Raw genomic sequence first — 19,680 nt, forward strand, 5'->3', positions numbered from 1 at the left:
TGCGGAAAGACATGAGAGGGATTTTAAGAATAAAGAAACTTAACATGCAGCATTGCAAGCACACCATGTCCTAATAACGCTGTTGTGGCACAAAAAAACAAATAACCCCAGAAGCGAAATAATCAACTTTGATCACCAAGACCTTCAAATTATCATTTCAGTCATCGGGTGTTGACGTCACGTTACCCTCCTTCTGATCGTAAGCTGCAGCCTCCGACCCTGCCGACCACCCACTGCATGCTCAACAATTCAAACGGCATCCCATACATCAACTGCTTCTTCTTCTGTTGGATGCATGCACAGTTAGTGTCTTAACGTTATTATACAATATATATTATTCACAGTGCATCCACGGAAGCTAATTACGTATAGAGTCATATTTTGCGAGGAATACGCGAGGGAAGTCTGGCATGTATGCCGACGCCTGACTCTGCTGCATAACGGGTCTCTGCAAGCAGAGAGATGGGCTGGAGCTCTGCATTGTGCACTGTAATGTCAGTGGAGGACGTGATGTGTCTTCACGTGGGTCTCCACTGCCCTCTAGATGAGAGGAGAAGTACTTGGCAACCCTGCTGGAAACGACGAAGCATGCTTCACAATCATTTACAGTTCAGAGGAGGCGCTGTTTTGGACGCCAACATGCAAACCCAACTGTCGTATTCGTAAGTGAAAACCTGCAAGTTCATCAAACAGACCACTGCCTGCCTGGTAATGTGCAGTGTGCTGTGCAGCTGTAATAGAGCAGCCAGTGTCTGCGTCAGCTACTTTGCCAGTGCACTGTGCTGAGTCGTGTAAGCGCAGAGAAACCGCGCCATGTTCACATTTAAATGTATATTAGAGCAATTGGGTTTTCTTTTTCTTTTTTTCTCCCCACTGCCTACAGATGGCTGCTGATGAGCTTGCTGGGAGAGTTTGAGCAAAGCGATATTAATCGTAGCGATGCCTCCTTCCCAACTCCCAGAGTCACAGGGCAGGCAGCTCTAAACAGCCAGGTGGTGGTGGCGGAGCATCAGAGGAAGTGACTCCATATGCTTCCACCATGCAGCATTCTCTTTCATCTGTGTCTGATCCTGAAGAACGTGGGGTGCGACATGTGGTGAAGCGGCAGAGATGGGGAGGGAGGAGGAGGGAGGGGGGGGGGGGGAGTAAGAGTAGCCCTGAAGACAGTTACATAACAAATAGACTACTGCAAACACACTGTAGCTGTTGCATCTCATCACTTGTTGTTCTGCGCGTGGTTTTAAGAAAACATGTATTATTATTATTACCATTGTTGTTGTTGTTGTTGTTGTTATGTCCATCAGAGGGTGGGCGGGGTGAGCAGTGAGCTCATCCTCCACGCGCTCTCCACAGGTGATTGGTGCCGTTCACCCTCCAATCACAGCGCGCCTGTAAAGTGTCTCGGTGGTCAGTTTGGCTCTTTTCTTTTTTTTCACCCCCCCGACTGGTCGAAGTAACGCTGGCTAAACTATCCCAAGTTTACCGTCAGCGACGGGAGAGCACTTTATCCGCCCTGGCTTTTGTTTTCCGGCGTCCTCTCACCGCACTTTCAAAGATTAAACGATTTTAAATCGTCTTCCTCCGAGGCGTCCTGGGGGGGAGCTAACCAGCGTTAGCATTGGGCTAGCATGACAACCAGAAGAGGGACTGCCATCAGCCTCCTCCTCCTCCTCCTCCTCTCCTGTGGCTTTGCTAGTAGCAGGTAAGTTACCTCTCGGGCTCGACCTAGTTCCCCCCCCCCCCGTTGTCCTTTTGCGGGAATGGAGAATGGCGCCTTTCGATGGCGGACAAGTTAGTCGCGAGCTCAAACGAAACTAATGCCAGGCTGCCCGCAAACTGTTAGCCTGGGCTCGGCGAATGGCGCAGGGTCAGTCGGGGTAGCCGTGCTAAGCTAGCGTTAGCATTGGGTCGGCTAGCCTCCCTGTGCAGCGCCAACAGCTGTTTCTGATCTGCGGGCTCGAAAGGGCAATACAAACTAGAGACGAGCCGCTTCGAAATCTCCATCAGAGGCTTTTTGGTAGTTGTCGTTATCGTAGTACGATTTCTGACTTTTTTTTTTTTTAAGGGGGGGGGGATTTTTTTTTTTGCCTGTCGTCTCTTGTTAAATTTACACCCTTGTACTCATCGACATATTGACGTGCACCCTGTGATGTTGTTGCAACACAACTTGATCTGGACTATTACAGACAGCGTGAAGGCAATGGCTTCCTGGGGTAATCCATACTGTCTGTTTTGAATTGAATGAAGCAATGCGTTTTTGTGTGTGCGCAGTTGAGAATGCTCGCGAGGGTGTGTGTTTGTAGGTAATTGTCGTCTTGCTCCATATTTTCTGCCCAGTGATCCCACACATTTCAGTTTTGGAGTGTAATGGAGGCCCAGCAGAGAAGAAAATGTATAATGTGGCAGTAATTGCTTAGACATTGTGCGTCGGTCTGGCTAATGGATCGCATTAATCACGTGTTTTAAACAGATTAGAGCCTGGCAGTCATGTGTTTGTTCTACTTGTCTCTCTTTATGGTAACTCTCTGTTTCACAGGTCTCCATTATGGTCTGCAGCTGTGAGCCTCCCGGATGGATGATGATCCTGTCAGTCTTCCACATCTCTGTGATGCACTCATGCCTGCGGGATTTCTCCCCAATGCCTTCAGGTGGTCCGCAGATCTTTATCGTTCTCATTCAGGTTTTGATATGACTATAAAGTGTTTTAGTGTTTACATATCATGTAGATCAGAGCCCCATCTCTAAAAGGTCTGCAAGCTTCTGATTTCGCAATACACATGCAGTAAATTGGTGTTTAAGGTCAAACTTTCCATGTTGGGTGAAAAGTGCTTTGCTCTTGTATGCATGGGACATTGTGTTGACTGGTGTGCACAAAGTTAGGAGTACAGTCTGAATACTAATATACTTAAGAATTTGAACAATGAATTAAGCTTTGCGCTTCCAGCGGTTGCATGCAGCTCTGAACTGTTCCACCGAAGCGACAGTCGTAGCCTAGTCATAGTGTGTATGTGTGTACCTCTCAGTCTTTGGGCCAGTATATGCCTGAGGGACATCCCTTACGCTTATGCTTGCCACTCATTTCGGCCACATCTTAAACTTTACTTAAGATTACTTGAATCCATGGATCTACCCTATCTTTCGTTGCGGGATTTGGATCGCCAACCTTGCGGCTCCGAGCACACCACGCTACTCCGTGCGCCACCATCGCCCCGCCATTGTGAAAACAAAGTAATGTTGTGTACAAAGTGCTTGACTGTCATTAAAGACAGTCTATGTAAAAGAATAGTTGAAGTTCTGGATTTTCAGTCTAGATTTGTGTAGCTTTTTGCAGTTGTAGTTTTATCAATTGTGTCATTTTCGTAATATCTATAGGAATATTTATAGAATCAACTTCACTTTAAATTCTCTATAAGCCAACATTACATATAGCTTCACTAAATTTGGTGTGTACAGAGGTTTATGAATTCATATTTTTGTATATGTATATTGATCGAAAAGACGACAGCAGAGTTAGGATTGCATTGTTTACATGTCTCCTGCATGAAGGCATGAACAAAGTATTTATGAGATTGCGCCACAAGGAGGCGCCATTTGCAAAATAATTGTATCTGACAGGCATAACAGGTGCCCCTTTTTTGGTTGCGCAATAATTCTAACAAACAACACACGTTTAAAATGGTGCGTCTTTTAAAAGGTTAAAACAAATATCTAATACGCCATTTGACCCCAAAACCCGAGCTACGTTGTCACTGCAACACACGTCTACAGTTTTTACTTTTTCCATGGCTACAGATTTGTTTAATTATTTTGACATAGATTAATAAGTGTTTCCGTTCGTCAGCATCCTCCCTTCGTATTACACAAGAAAAGATGAGAACATTCCGAGCCTGGGAAGTTCGCATCCTTTCATCAGCACCCTTCCCGGTACTCTCACTCACTCACCCCCTCCCTCCTCACCCGCTACCCTAAGGGTGTCGCGAGCGCGCACGCGCGCGAAACTGCGTGGGAATGGCTGTTCGCGCGATCGAGGGGGTTGGGCCGCTCGGAGCGAGCGGAGAGCTGCATGAGTTTGTAATGTCCGCCATGTTGGCCATGGCGTATTGAACCGGGGAGGAACAGCGGAGCCTACGGAGAAAAGAGACCGACGGAGAGCGACCGAGAACGGGCCTGCCCCGGCTCTCTGCGCGCTGCTACGGACCCGTGAGCCTGCCCTCGATCGACAGGCTGACCGTCGCCAGATTCATCCATGAGAACTCGAAGCAGACCGGCTGTTATTCCTAGCAGATCGAATAGATTTATGCTGCATCTTTTAATATAAAAAAAAAAAAAAAAACATGAGTAAATTGTCGTTTCGGGCGCGGGCGCTGGATGCTAGTAAGCCCCTGCCCGTCTTCCGCTGCGAGGATTTGCCAGACCTGCACGAATATGCCTCGATCAACCGGGCGGTGCCGCAGATGCCGACCGGCATGGAAAAAGAGGAGGAATCGGTATGTTCTTTCATTGCTGCCCGACCGATGGCGGATCTCTTCGGCCGTGTTTTCACACCGAGGGGGCGCCGCTATGTTGCCTGCGCAAGCTTGGGCAAAATGGCCGCCATATCTGCTTTTTTTTTTTTTTTTTTTTCGCGCACACGACGGATCACGACGAATACCCGGTATTACGGCCCGGCTCCACCGGGGCGGTCGTCCCGAGGCGGCGGCGGGTCGATATTCAATTCGCGGGACGCGTTGTTCCCGGTCGTTCGGCCACAAACCGCCACCGAAAGCACAAAGAAGTCACGTGACTTGCATCTGTTCCACCATTTTGTTGACTTTCTCTTTGGTAAAAGGCAAGCGGGAACAGGCCTCGGACGTGGTGCACTTTCTGTGAGCTGGTGCCAGGGGGAGACAGCGAGTCGCCCCGCCCGGCCCTGTTTGACAGCTAGGTGTTGCGTGTTGACAGCTCCGGCTCCCGCCATGTGTGCTGCACACTGTTCGCACTTGCCGCCGCCAGTTTCGCAGTTTAAAAAAAATATATACTTTTCATATCCTCCTCTCTTGTCGTAGCGATGATGGTGTTGCCTTGTCACTGTGCCACCTGGATTGTTTTGGCCATTTTTAAAGAGTTTAACATTATGTATAAATGAGAACGTGCAGCAGTGTAGGTTATGTAGTTGATCTTGTAACGTTGTTTATAATTAACGCCTAATGGATGCTTGGATTGCCACTAAGGGCTAGATGATTGTGTGTGTGTGTTTAACTTCCTCATCCCGGGTTGTCACTCACGTTTTAACCGTAGAAGCGATTCGCGTGGTGCCGGTCGCCGGGCCGTGACGTCACTGAAGTTGGCTCTGGATCGGATGAAGCCACTCTCATTATCTACAGACCACGTGGGTTCACTCTTGTTGTCACCTGAGTTGCTTTTGAGGGCGCTTCATCAGCAGAGCCTGTCTACCCTGCTGAGATCCCCACAGCAGACACGCGCACACACAATAGGGAATACACTCTGAGGCCCTGTGGAGTCAGCAGAATCCCCCCCCCCTCACCTACTGTATACACACACACACAGAGCCTCATTACATAACAGAGTGACGGTAGAGATAAAGGGGACAGTTTTACTACAAGGCTGTGTGTAGCTTAGCTCCCTGACCCACATCCTGCCGGCAACAATGGATCCTCGCTGTGTGACCACATGCTGACCCGGGGGGTGGTGGTATTGTCCATTTTAGCAGCAAATAAGCATGCGTAATGATGTTGACGAGGGGGGGGTCGTGGCTCATATCGAGGGAGATGTTTTTTGCAGTTTGATGAAACGAAGAACGTATCTGGAGTGACGAGGAGCCGAAACTGTTGGGACTTTTGTTTTGGTTAATATAAATCGCTAAAATAAGTGCCATTTTGCCTCATCAATATTCACAGCCTCAAACCTGACCGGAATAAATCAACTGAAAAGCATAATTTGTGCACCATTCACACTCTAAGCGCTGCACTTAACGCACTAATAATGTGTGTCCTGCGCCACATAAAACAATTCTGCTGCTCTGCTCCCCCATGGCCTTCAACAGCCTTCCCGGTGTGAGGCGGGGCTGTTATGTTAAGTTCCAGGGCTGTATTGCGCTTTGACGGCGTGATGACTGCCATGGCCACGGCGGTGGCCTGCAGCAACGCTCGTGTCCCGTCGTCTAATCAGCGAAGCTGTGATTGTTACATTTGCACTGATGGTTGGATGCAGAGATTAATCAAATCTCGCTCGCAAGGGTCAAATGGACAATGGCTCTCATTTAGGCCTCGTGATTTGCAATGCGGGAAGAAACAAACATGGGAGATCATAAAGAAGTACGTGCTCTGCATAATGGATGTGCAAAGATGAATTCTGTTTTGCTCTTGTTCTCGCAATTATGCACCGGGCCGGGTTCTCTGCTAATGAGGGGGGAGTGCGTGTGCAGGTTCAGGTGCCTTTAGATAAGTAGACTGACGTTGCCACAATTATCACATGAGCTTTTGAAGCAACACGCCCTCATTAGAGCAGTATAGCTCTCCTGCCACAACCACCGCGTTACATGCGTTGCTTCTGGGATCGTATCATTCTGGTGGTTCATTAGAGGCCACGTTTATTTTTCAGTGCATATATTTCTGTGCTCTTTATTGGATGGGGGTGTGCGCCCTGATTCACTTAGCAGATTGCCCCCCCCTCCCCTTCCTCTGGTAGCCGTGAGCTGAAAACACCGGCTGGAGGCCACACTTTTGTTTCCATGGCAACTTTTGTTGAAGTCGTCTATTTCTTTTATTTTTCTGGGAACATTTAATGGGAGGGAACGCGTGCGGGGGGGGGGGGGGAAGATAGCTTTTCATTTGTGTGTCTTTCCATCGGCAGAAAGCAGCACTTTCACCAGCGTGGACCAACGTTCAGAAATAGGCCAGATACGAACCTCCTGTTGTGAAATGTGAGCTTTAAATTTAGATTAAAACACAGTTGCAACAGAGTCCAAATAAATACCTAGTCTACTTTTCCCATGTGCCGTTCTAGAAAGCACTTCATCCCCTCGCCCAATTTTCTTCGGCAGAGGAAATCCCAGGTTGTGAACCTCCGGTTGTGAGGATCAAGGCTGCATAAGATCAGGATATCTCTTGTCTGAGACGGCTCAGTGGAGCCCGCTGCGGTCGGCCCGGCTGGATATCCTCGACAGGCGACGCCAGCTCGGGTTTAATTGGTTCTTCCCGCTCATTCTTGATGCAGCTCCTTCAGCTCGCAAAGCTGCGGGTTCATCAGCGGGTCACAGAGGGCTCCTTTTGACAAGTCACTCGGGGGGTGGGGAGGGGGGGGGGGGGGACAGGATCCGACGGCGTGCTGGTTAAGCGCCGGTTCAGAGAGTTTACACGAGGTCTGTCACCGGAGACCGGCCACATGGCTGTGCCAGGTGGCTGAGAGCGGGGTAATGGCGAGGAGAAGATTCATGGCGGTTTAGAGGAAAAACGTATTCTATGTTTGAACTTTAGGACATCTGTTCTTTCCTCTGGAGGCTCTGGTTATCCCACCCAAAGTTTAACGTTTGGCTGATTGGATGCAGAATAGAGTTTAAGTGTGAACGGTTGCATTGTTCAAGCACAATGTCATCAAGCATAATCAGAGCTGTTGTTTAGCTGTACACACAGCAATCTTTAAAATCACAACCAAAATGTCAGGTTTACGGTCTCTATTTCAAGACACGACTCGCTTTTGTTGTCAACCGTCGGCAAAGACTGGCAGGAGCTTCACATGAATAGATTTTTTTATTCTCCGCTGTAAAAGTCAACAGTGTGTTCAGTGTTTCATGTTGCAGCACTTAAAGCGAAGAGTAACGGCGTTCTGCGGAGTTCCCAGAAACCACAACTTCTGCGGTTTCAGACCGACCGGTTTTGAGTGGCTACGGGTTGTTGAACGTCGGATCACACGACAATCTAGCGGCTCATTGCACGTGTTTGTGGGCGGTGAATAACGCCGCGGCAAAGTTTCATCGCGCTTGTCCGGACTGTCTGCACCCTCTGCCTCTCTCTCTCTCTCTCTCTGCCTCTCTCTCTGCCTCTCTCTTTCTCCTGCCTCTTTCTCTCTCTCTGCCTCTCTCTCTCTCTCTCTTTCTCTCTCTCTGCCTCTCTCTCTCTCTCTCTTTCTCTCTCTCTGCCTCTCTCTCTCTCTCTCTGCCTCTCTCTCTCTCTCTCTGCCTCTCTCTCTCTCTTTCTCTCTCTCTCTGCCTCTCTCTCTCTGCCTCTCTCTCTCTCTCTCTCGAAAGCCGAACGGCACTTTTATTTTTCCTCCCGACACCTGTGATTTGCTCGTGTGACAAATTCAGCCGTGGTTTAATTCCCTCTTCGGGGATTTGTGACTAGAAGGCAATTTGGCAGTGGTGCGTGTAAGTTCACATCCCCAAATTACTTCAGAACCACCAATAAGCTTGCGGCAGGGGACGGATGTGGCCTCAAGCCTCTCGAGCGATCACTTTCAGGGTAACCTGACAGCAGAGCCGACAATAAGCCGTCCTTTGTGTCCGTTGTAGAGAACGGCGTGTTGATGAGCTTACCAGGGGTGGAAGGTTTAGCTCTGGCCACACGCTGTGTGCCTTCGTGCCTCTGACATGGTTCTCCTGGTGCTCCGCGTAGAGCCGGGTCTCTCACACAAGGCCCCAACTCAGCCGTACACCTACTACGGGTGGGTGTTGTTTTTGTTTTTTCCGGTGCTTTTAAAATAATACCGGTGCCTAAATTGATACTAAAAACAGACAAAACTATAATAAACATTTTTTCTTAAAATTGAACAATCGATTTAACTGTTCAAACAATACTGTAAATATAAAGAAATCAACACTTGGGTTCAAACTACGGCTTTGAATTTTTTTACTTCAATCTATGAACAATGTATTAACTGTTTACAGTTTAGTAACTTGGTGTTTCCCCACTATAAGAGCTTGAAGTGTATATATAATTTAATTGGAATTATTATTTAGAATATTAATCATTTACTTTTAGATTCATGCTCATTGTGCAGAAACTAAAGAGATGTAACATATTGAAGAGCATTTATGTTGGATTGACTCCATGTATTGACGTCATGAATGCAGCAGGTTTAATACAGAAGCGCTGCATTAAGCACGAGAGCATGTTGTTTATCTCCCGTGTGATAGAATGTATTATTTCTACGTTTAGTCAACGCTTTGCTGCCAAAAATAAAGACAAAAAAAAAAAATCAAACAATCTGCCGTCATTCACGTGCGGAAATGGAGTCGCGTGTGATCCGCAGCTCGATGCGCCTTAATGGCAAACCGTGTAGCTACAGCGGTGTCATCAGTGTGTGTAAATGCTCGTGTAGGAACCGGTGCTATATTGGTACCGGTTCTCAGTACCCAACCCTAACACCTACGCGGTTGGCTCAATGGTCACCTTTGCCAGCCAACACTGCTTTGCTCTTGAACACTGACCCCGATGTTCAAATCCAACCCTAGAAACTTTAGACGTGAAGAAGAATAAAGAAATTATGTTGTTTAAAATACTTTCCTCGGTCAGTTTGTGTTAATTCACCATCTGCTGCAGAAGAGAGGCTGGTTCACTACATCTAAAATGAGGTGCAATGTTTACGATGCAGATGTTGCCAGAGCGTAAAGTACGTTCACGCTTACATTTGTTCCGTGCCACAATACAGATGTCTGTCGGTTATGTTCTACACAGGACAGGATTCATGCAGATGTGGGATTGGTCTCAGCCGCTCATTCTTTAGGGCGAATGGGAGTTCAACAGTCAAACGGTGACTCATTTACCAACATCCTGCCTTGGGCCGACAATTTTAGAGTTTAACTTAAAGTTCCAGAATGCAGACATTTGCAGGTATCGTATCTGCTTCGATGACTCGGTGTGACTTTGCTCTCACTGGGAGACGCAGCGAATGAAAACAGTGAGTCACTGTTGGTACAGTGGGACATCTGTGCTGGGCTCAAAATGATGTCTTCTCCAGACACTGCATGCCTTGAAATACTACCACTCTGACTGAATCCCACGTCTGTGTACTCTGATGTGACCAAACATCCTTCAGCGCTCTTCCACCTGCGACTCATTTCTCTTGAGGTACATCGTCAACAGCTGTGATGGTGTTGCACACTAAAAGAAGACTGTAAAACAATCCCACGTCTGTAACTTTGAGTATCTGCCGTTTTTTTGGGCTGTTGGTCCGCTCTTAAAGGTGCATCTATAATGCACTCCTAGAGAATTGGATGTATTCTCTCAACTATCAATCATGCTCGTTTTATAAGTGGATGCATATGCATGTAATAGTGATTATGAATGGAAAAACATCTAATGGTTCCACTTGTGGGCGTCTGGGAGAAGCGGATCAGCACACGGCTGAGCCTGCAGAGCTCCCTAACCTGCAGGCGGTGTTTTTGTAACCAGCTGTTCTTCTTTCTCTCCTCTCAGGAGCACCATCTCCAGCGCGCCATCTCTGCGCAGCAGGTGTACGGCGAGAAGCGGGACAGCATGGTCATCCCCGTCCCCGAGGCGGAGCGCAACATCACGCACTACGAGTCCCTCTACCCCGGGGAGTTCAAGATGCCAAAGCAGCTTATTCACATACAGCGTGAGTAGCACACGGATCATCCTCTCGGCTGCATTAGTGCGTCTGCGAACGCGTAGCGCTGTTGTCGGCGCTCTGAAGCCCCGGGCGCCGCTCGTAGTGAGTGGGAGCTTTGCGTGCATGAGTTTGGGATTTTGGGGTGTGTTTGGTGGTGGTGGTTGTTGTTGTTGTGATTGTCAGGCCAGGATGACTGAAGTACGCAGCCCTCGGGTCAAGTCATGAGCTGATGGATGGATGCAATGGGAAAGGCCCGTCCGTATGTTTGTGCTGACACGCGCCGTGCGTCACATTGAGATCGTTGTTGTCCCCCCGAGGCTTTCTACATGTGTGAAATCAGAAGGAAGGTCTGAATGCGTGGGTGATACAAATGAAGGGTCAGTAGGCCGCTGGTTTCGGATGAAAGTTGCTGTGCTCCATTCAAAATGACATTTGGCATATTGTGAGATGAAAGGTCTGTGCTGCACAGGTGGAAGCGCTGTGGGTTTTTTTTTTTTTTTTTTTTTCCTTCATGTGGAGGAGAGTGTTTGCTGTGTAGTGCAGTCATTCGGTGTTTGAATGATGAAACATTTGAACTATGGGGCTGTGAGAAGGAATGCTGCATACTTTGACAGGTAGATGCCTGATTCACATTGCAGCTTCGATAGAGACTCCGCAGTAAACGCGTGTGCTTTTTTTTAACATTCATTTTGTACATTGGTCCCAGTAGGATTGCGACAGACTGCCACTTCCTGCATTTTGCTAGACTAATAGGTTCCAGGCCTTAGCTTGGGATCGTGGCCAGAAGTGAGCCACAGGCAGTGTGTACTAAGTGGTTGGTTAAGTTCCCAGCCTGGATGCCAACGTCTGTCCTGCAGCACTGCTTCGTGGAGTCATGGGCGGCATGGAACCAAAAACCAGCATTCTGCTCCGTCATGAAGTAATGTTGTTTATTTTTAGAGCTTCTTGATTTCATACCCCATGGCTTGTGTTTCCACCCTGCTAGGAATGCATCACCGGCAAATACTAATGACTCAGCATTGTGCAACCATGACTTTTTCACTGTGGTGGATCACATTTGATCTTGTTTTCATTTACTACTGACGCATCTAAATCAACACATGGTCCAGATTTAGTTAAAAACCGTTCATTATCTTATTATCTGTTTTTAAAATATGTTGAATAAGACTCTCTATTAAATGAGTTTGAGCATCCGGCTCCAGCAGCCTAAACTGAAGCGATGCCTTTTGAGTGAAGTGACCCACTCTGCTCCGTCTCTCAGCTTTCAGCCTGGACACGGAGCAGCCGGACTACGACCTGGATTCCGAGGACGAGACGTTTGTGAATAAGCTGAAGAAGAAGATGGAAATCACGGCCCTGCAGTTTGAAGAAATGATCGACCGACTGGAGAAGGGCAGCGGACAGCAGGTACTTGTCGATCTGCGTGGTCTCTGCACAACACACGCGTGCCGCCCTTCCTGTGGGAAACACTATTTTTCTATACCAGTCGTCTAGGAAAGCTGCTTTTTTCTAGTTTCCTTTTCATCTCTGACTGACAAAATCTTGGCAACCGTTAAACCAAGAACCATGAGTTATTTACGTGTGCGGGAAGGCAGCGTGGGGGTTAACATGCTGCTTTATGTAGCATTATCTACCGTTTTTTTGTTCATCGCCGGCGCTCTGACCTCTGCACCGACTGTCCACGGCAGCTCGTCACCCTGCAAGAGGCCAAACTGCTGCTGAAGGACGACGACGAGCTGATCAAGGAGGTGTTTGACTACTGGAGCCGCAAGAGGAAAGTCAGCAAGGCCGGCTGCCTCATCCCCAACGTCAAGCAGGAGAAGAGGGACGGCTCCAGCACCAGCGACCCTTATGTGGCCTTCCGCCGACGGACGGAGAAGATGCAGACCAGGAAGGTAGGCGTCTGTTGGGACAAATGACCATCCGAGGCAACATGCACCAACTCTGATGATCCATGATCTCATGGGGCTATTAAGCGCTCTGACGTTTCAGCACAGACATGAATCGTGTGTGAATCCTCGCTGTTCCACTTCCAGAACCGAAAGAACGACGAGGCATCGTATGAGAAGATGCTGAAGCTGCGCAGGGACCTGAGCCGAGCCGTCACCATCCTGGAGATGATCAAGAGGCGGGAAAAGAGCAAGCGGGAACTGCTGCACCTGACGCTGGAGATAGTGGAGAAGAGGTAAGAGCAATTGGCCCACAGAGAGGTTGCCTGCACTGCTTCAGCTACCGTGTTACACAAGTAGCCATTTCTGGGATGGGTTCCGAACAGTCTATAACACTAATTGTTCATCTCTAGAAAGCAAATCTATTCTGTTGGGTCAGGCTTCACTGCAGGTGTTAATTGGGGCCACAGTCATCTACGCTGTTTTTATTTCTTTATGCAGTCCGCCCTGTTTTATTTATTAGTGTGAGCACATCAAGTCATGGACTTCTCGGCGCCTGCTAGAGCCGTTTTCTCTGACTCTTAAGAAGTGCCCTGAGATGTGTGTTTACCCCTTCCTTCTTCCAGCCCCTCTCAATTGTTCTTTTGTTTCCCCCGTGGAGCCTTTGTGATCCGTCTGAACATGATGTGCGAGTGGAATGAATTTTCTCATGAATGCAGCTGTCAGTGTGAGCTTAAATTGGACCCGTCTCCTTCTCCGAGTGGTTTTGATTTGTAGTGACATTTCAATTTCCTCCGGTTGTCCCGGCGCGGTTTCAGCCTGCGCATCACCGCCCGTGTTCACTCCCAGATTGGACCCCCCCTCGGGTCTGAACGGACCACCGTTCACTTGATGATATAACGCGTGGAGTGACCCAGGTCTGCTGCGTGGCGTGTACAAGCAACATAACAAAGTTATTCTTTCTGTCGGCCCCCGGCTGTTAAGCACTTTGTTTAGTGCTGGCTTCTAATGAAGTGGTTCAATTTAACCTTAAACGAATCCCGACATACCTTCAGTGGGTGAATAAGCTGGTTGGCTCACCATCTCCTCCACCCTTCCCTCCTCCGTCCCTCAGGAATGGAATGCCCGACTTCGGCAGTGAGGTGATGGCCGAGGCGCTAGCACAGCGAGCTCTGGTGAAGCCTGTGTACACCATCCCCATCATCCCCCCCTCCAGCAGCAACCAGTACAGACACCAGGACCACATGGACATGAAGGACTACAAGAAGGTAAGGCCCTGTATTTTTAGCACACGTGGGGCACTGAATGGAGACTTCCTGTAAAATGGCAACCTGGTATGAATGTAACTCCTCCTGTAACATATGTTTGGTTATCCTAACTCCCAGAGAAGCTTGTATTGTTTCTTACTGGCTCTGTGAAAGCCATCAGCCAGAAGACAGTCTCCCTGTGACAAAAGCCTGCTCATTGAGGCGGTCGGGCACAGTGCTGTATGTGCTGACTCCTTCAAGCCGAGCATTCAATGTGAGGCTGTGGCCATATGCGCCGACAATGTAGCACTTGATCACACAGCAGTAGTGTGAACTGTGTGTCGCCGCTTCTCTTTAACTTCATCAGCTCCAGCGTCCAACAGCCTCTGCAGGGAGGAAACCATTTCCCCTATTTTTTTTGCACTTCCTTTTGCTCTACCAGCTGGTTGACTTTTCCCTTTTGTTTTTTGTTTGGTCGAACTCGGGCCCCTCCCCTCGTCACTCCAACCCTCACGTCTTCCGCGGATTTGACACGGCAGTTCTGCGCCGGAGGGTCCCTGCCTCTCTGTTTGCTTTGTCCCCCCCGAGTCTGTGGGCTGAATGGGATCCGACTAATCCTCGCAGAGTTGCAGTCTGTTCAGACAGGGAGGGGTCATCCCAGTGGGGAAGTCGGGGGGAGCGGTGGCACGGGGTGGATTGAGGAAGAGGGGGGGGGGGGGGGGTAGTGGGGGCAGCCATCTGGCTCTGCGGCGGCATCTGTCACATGCTGCCATCTGCATGTCAATGCGTCGTCTTTACACAGGCGCGTGCAGGCTCCACCTGTACCTGCGGCTGCAGAGGTGTAGAACACACATCTAAGCCCTGTTTCAATCCACTGTTCACAGCCGGAGAAGATGGAGGCGGTGCGAACCAAGAGGAAATACGAAAAGAAGCCCAAGATCCCCCCCCTGTCGGCGCCTCAGCATTCAGGGCCCTCCGTGTTCAATCCCAAGGACCTCAACCAGTACGATTTCCCCAGCTCGGATGAGGAGCCCTTCTCACAGGTAACGGGGCTCTCATCTCTGATCGCTTTCAGATTAAACGCAGACCAACCAGGAACAGGAAATAAAAGCAGCTAAGCTGTCACATTTGACACGTGTTTTTTTTTTTTTTTTGTTACAAAAGGCGGTGGTCAAAGCTTTCTCATTGGTTTCCGCTGTGTGTATTGTGCAGATCCATTCAGGCTCCTCCGAGGCAGAAGAGGAGAATGACCCAGATGGCTGCTACGCGTTCAGGAGGAAGGCCGGCTGTCAGTACTACCCTGTGAGTGCCCTGCTGTGACTCTCCAGCTTCTATTTATAGCCACCGCCAGTCCACACGCTGCTGACCAAAACAATGCAATCACTATTTACCCATACCTGTCTTTGTTCTCTTTACCCCCCCCCCCTCCGCTTTATCCTCCAGTCCCGTCCGGACCAGAGTGGCAGCTGGCCCTGGGTGGGCCCGTCAGAGGGTGGGCTCGGAGACCCGCGCTTCCGCTACTGTCTGACCTCACTGAACGTGCCAAGGCGCTGCATAGGTTTGGCGCGGCGCCGTGTGGGCAGGGGGGGCAGGTGAGTTCAGCGACTTGATCTGTGATGCTTGGATTCTTCCGAAAGGAATGGGAATGGATTTCTTAAGTTGTGTAAGGGATGGCTTTATGCCTTGTGATGCTCACCAGTGGGGACTTGGTGGCTCTTTGCTTTGGTTTCAGGGTCTTGTTGGACAGAGCGCACACGGACCTAGACGCCGCCTGTCAAAGTCTGGACTCGGACCCGGAGCCCGAGCCGCTCGCGTCGCCACTTCCTCGTTCCCCGCTCCGCAGCACCAACGCCAGTACCTCAGAAACCAATACCTCGGACCCGGCCCGCCCCGCCCACCTCCCCTCCTCCGCGTCGCCGACCCCCGTGGACCTCAGCCAGATCCTTTTGAACATTAAATGTTGCCGCTGGAGGCACTTCAGACCACGGACGCTATCCCATCGCCTCTCGGGGGGGGGAGACTTGTCTCGCAGGGGATTTAGGGAATTTAGGGATTTTAGCCGGACTCTGTCAGGACTAACCCGCACTCTCTCTGGAGGGGCCGGCTCCCAGAACCGCACCGGCCCGCCTCCGCCCCCCGTCCACGGTGAGTCCACGTCCTCCTCCTTCGTGCTGCCCCGTGCGGGTCCCATCGCGGTCGGCTCCGTTTCTTTATTGAGTATTGGCACCACAAGGGGCCGATTTAATAAAGTTTTAATGAGCTGTAATTTTACAAAGTTTCCTGATTCTGACAGTAAGCTCGGAGCATCATTATGACACTTTTTTTTTTTTTTAAATAGGTACTTTCTTCTCATGTGCTGTCCAACACGTATTGGGACACTGTGTGTGACTGTTTTAGTATTTTAGGACATTTTTAAATTGCTCCTGCCAGCAGGGATTCAACCACTTTGTTCTTGAGGGATTTTGTCATCGGTTCAGCGAGCAGAAAGTTAACGCACACCGCGCCGCTCCATCGGGGCGCCGTTTAGTCCCGACGTGAAGCTTTGTTTACCAAATAATGTTCACCCTGAAATTGGCTGCTTTGCACGTGCCGATGCGCTCACCTGTTCTGTGTCGGTGGAAGTGTTCCCCTCCCTGTCCGATGGCTTGGTTTTTAGTTATTCTGTTAGTTTGCAAATATTGTTTTGGGAAAATGCCGTAACATTAAGAGGATGGTGTGCGTGGGACGGAAAGTAGCCTGCGTGATGGGAGGCGTGTCACGAAGTCAGTTGGAAGTGGTTCTGTGGTTGTAGAAAGGGTCATTTAGTGAATATTTCTATCACAACTCAGAGAAATTGTGAAAAAACAAATTTTGGAATCGTATGCACAAACAAAACGGCTTAACTTCCTCGCTGGAAACAGGCAAACCTATACTCATCATTTCCTGATCTGATGAAATTTACTCCGGTCTGATTCAACAAGAATTTCTATATTGTGTAATCTTTTTGTTGCTGGAGATGATTTTAGACACACTGCCAGTGGACCTAAAAAGCACCAATTAGTGGTCTGCCAAAGGCATCCAGTCCTTACAAGAAGCGTTGAAGAGAACTTTAATTTTTAGAAAAGATTTTTCCCTTTTTGAGGCTTATTTCAGATGATATACTGGAAAGAAGAAAAAGTGTATGAATGTGTTTGTTGTTTCCTACAGAATTCGAATCTCTTCATGTTTGTAACAATAGTGGAATTATTCTAAAAACGAGGAAAACCATTTGGCTGCTTCCATTTCAGGGCTCTAATGTGTGCTCGCTCACTGAAGCACTGGAATAGATAGTTGGTAACATAAAACTGACATTCACAATGTCCCTGGTGATAAACGGTCCTCGGGGTGGCAAATTAAAGCGTGACCGGTGACCCTTGACCTCCCTGTGCACAGTGTTGACGGCAGAGCAGTACCAGCAGCACCAGGATCAGCTGGTGCTGATGCAGAAGCAGCAGCAGAGCCAACAGCAGCAGCAGCAGCAACAGCAGCAACAAGCCATCCCCCCCGCGGCCCCTCCTCCCAGCACGCAGGTCAGTGGGCACGCAGCGAAGCCCTGGTGTGGGAGGAGCTTATCTCCCGTTCCTGCCTCGAGTCGGTCCACCCAATGGGACAGTACTCATCCACCATTCATCCGTGATTTCTGCCGTTTTGATGCACGTCGAGCAGAGCGACTCTATGTTACATATTTCTGTGTCTGGTTTCCGTCCAGGCCCTCGCGTCTAAGACGCTGGACCAGGCCAGCGCCCAGTTCGCTGCCTCGGCCCTCATCACCACCGACCAGCTGCTGGCCTTCAAGTCCAAAGAGGAGCTGGTGCTGGCGGGCGGAGTCAACGGGGTCCTGGCCGGTGCCGGTGAGTTCCGCTCGTTATGATTACAGCCAACGAGCGATGGATTTTGTCTTCTAAAATATTTTTGGTCTTTGAGTGTTAATTACGTTCCTCAGATAGCTACGTATTTCTTGCTGTGGAACCAGTGTTGATGGACCCCCGCCCCCCCCCTCGAGCCTTTTTCAATAACAATTCTAAATTGGGAACGAGACCACGTTAAAACATCACCACCAACACTCTTTAAAGGAGTGGGTGTAGCCTCACTGTGAGCTTCTCACAGATGAGATGCATGGATTCAAATCCCAGAGGTTCATTCTTCGTACCCCCCAACCAGGTGTTTTCAAAGGCTTGCATCTCTCCAGCGGCACGGCGGCCGCTCTCCAGACCAACCAGTCGACGCACGCCACCAACACCCCCACCTCCCTCCAGCCCTCCTCCAACTCCACCACCCCGTCGCCCGCCAACGCCGTCCCCGCCTCCCTCGCCTCCACCCCCAGCGCAGCGGCGGCTCTGGGGTTCCTGGGATGCGGCGCCGCCAGCGCCCCCACCGCCACCACTCAGGTCCTCCTCGGGAACAACATCTGTCTGAGCGTGCCGTCGGGCGGACGCCACATCCCCCGCGCCCTCGGCATCGTGCCACCTTCTGCCTTAAAGCTGTCGGCCACCACCAACCTGCAGATGCCCAAAGTGTCCGGAGCGTCGTCCATGGACATGGGCTCACGGTGAGGCTCCCACAGGGGACATTTGTTTTGGGGTTACCGGGAGTCATTTCCACTGTAACCACGGCGACGCAAACCGGAGGCCTCCACAGTCGTCCCAGAGACGCGCAGAAGAAGGTGATGATGATGGCGCTATGGTCAGTGTGTCTGGAGCTGTGTCCGATTGCCTTTCCGGGGTGGGGGGGGGGGGGGGGGGTGGAGCTCTGGGGCGGAGCTCTAAAGGTTCTCCTTCACAAACGTGGCTTTAACGCTGGCGCTCCTCTCTCTCTCTCCCCTCCACAGGGATAATCACGACGAAGACAAGCCAGCACTGAACAGTATAGCGGACAACACAGTGGCCATGGAGGTGACGTAGTAGCAGGGCGGAGAAGGCTCCACTCTTTAGGTGCTGTGCATCGTAGCATCGGGGATGCAGAAGGGACAGCAGGACGAGGACGGCCGATTCTCATCTCTCATACTTTTTAAAAGCTTTTTTTTTTTTTTTTTTTTAAGTAAAAGATTGACACCTGTAAATTATGAATATGGCAAAATGAGTAACTGTACAGTAACTACATATTTGTAATACCCCTCCCCCCTTGTATATATATTACTTGAATACAGAACTGTCCATTTGTGATGTTTTGCACTTGGGAGTCCAACTTACAGGAGAAAAAAAAAAAGAAAGCCAAGTGACTTGTGGCGCGTGTGAGTTGTACAGAGAAGAGTTTTATCACATCATGTGCATGGTGCGGAGCCTGCTGTTTTTATCTATTTATTGTGCTGTGTTTACAGTTAATTTGTTTGGGGTTTTCTTTGTTTTTTAATTTGTACACTGTACCTTTGTTGGTTCCTGTGCTGTAGTAAATGTTAGGTAGCTACGGACTCCTGGGTATTTTTGTATAGTGTGAACACAAAGCAGGTCCCCCCCCCCCCACACACACACACGTTTGTTTTGGGTCCCTGTGCTTCTCTCTGTGGATCATGGAATATCGTGAAAATGAATGGTGATGCAGACGAGGAGGATGAAGAGGTGTCCGGTGACTGTGGTTCACTTGAAGAGAGGCGCTCCTCTTTTTCTGGGAGCTTCCATTAACGTCGTCAAAACCGGAGCGAAGTCTCTTCCCAGAAGCCACTGCTGCTTCCGATTTAAAGCACTATTTTTTTGTGATATTATTTGTTCATGATTTTGAAAGATTGATGCTGCTTTTGTATCGTTTGTTTTTAAAGGGGTTGTTCTTCATATTTCATGCGAGCAAAGTCCCCAAAATATTTGTTTTTATCCCACAAACATTTTTGTAAAACAAAAATTCTGTTATTTTTGTAATGTTTTTTTTTTTTTCTTGTTCTTGTGGTAAACTTGATTGTAAGCTTTTCGTTAATTGAAAGACTTCTTTCTTTGGTTTCATTTGTTACTTGTACTTGCATAGGTGAC

At 49.3% G+C, this 19,680-nt stretch overlaps 1 protein-coding gene across 2 annotated transcripts; it reads left to right on the forward strand.

Annotated features, from left to right (window-relative positions):
- The first annotated feature begins 1,548 nt into the window (after window positions 1-1,548).
- LOC119198507 (enhancer of polycomb homolog 1-like) lies at window positions 1,549-18,932 on the forward strand. 2 transcript variants are annotated; one of them, XM_037455757.2, is made up of 15 exons: window positions 1,549-1,702; window positions 2,537-2,648; window positions 10,416-10,575; window positions 11,831-11,976; window positions 12,258-12,464; window positions 12,606-12,754; window positions 13,573-13,726; window positions 14,590-14,748; window positions 14,918-15,007; window positions 15,149-15,297; window positions 15,438-15,850; window positions 17,117-17,253; window positions 17,433-17,574; window positions 17,885-18,272; window positions 18,552-18,932. In XM_037455757.2, exons 3-15 carry the CDS (start codon window positions 10,476-10,478, stop codon window positions 18,622-18,624), a joined length of 2,307 nt encoding a protein of 768 aa, XP_037311654.2. In that variant the 5' UTR covers window positions 1,549-1,702; window positions 2,537-2,648; window positions 10,416-10,475; the 3' UTR covers window positions 18,625-18,932. The 2 variants fall into 2 exon arrangements, with proteins under 2 accessions (XP_037311654.2, XP_037311652.2); XM_037455755.2 differs by lacking the exons at window positions 1,549-1,702; window positions 2,537-2,648 and adding an exon at window positions 3,449-4,487.
- Window positions 18,933-19,680: the final 748 nt, after the last annotated feature.

This window comes from Pungitius pungitius, chromosome 19 (genome assembly GCF_949316345.1).
Source record: "Pungitius pungitius chromosome 19, fPunPun2.1, whole genome shotgun sequence".
Classification (NCBI taxonomy): Eukaryota; Metazoa; Chordata; class Actinopteri; order Perciformes; family Gasterosteidae; genus Pungitius; species Pungitius pungitius.

Coding starts and splice junctions, on each gene's coding strand:
- LOC119198507 (XM_037455755.2), top strand. CDS start 4,335: ATGAGTAAATTGTCGTTTCGGGCGCGGGCGCTGGATGCTAGTAAGCCC. Junction 11,977..12,257: donor AGAAGGGCAGCGGACAGCAG/GTACTTGTCGAT, acceptor TGTCCACGGCAG/CTCGTCACCCTGCAAGAGGC. Junction 15,851..17,116: donor GCCTCCGCCCCCCGTCCACG/GTGAGTCCACGT, acceptor CCCTGTGCACAG/TGTTGACGGCAGAGCAGTAC.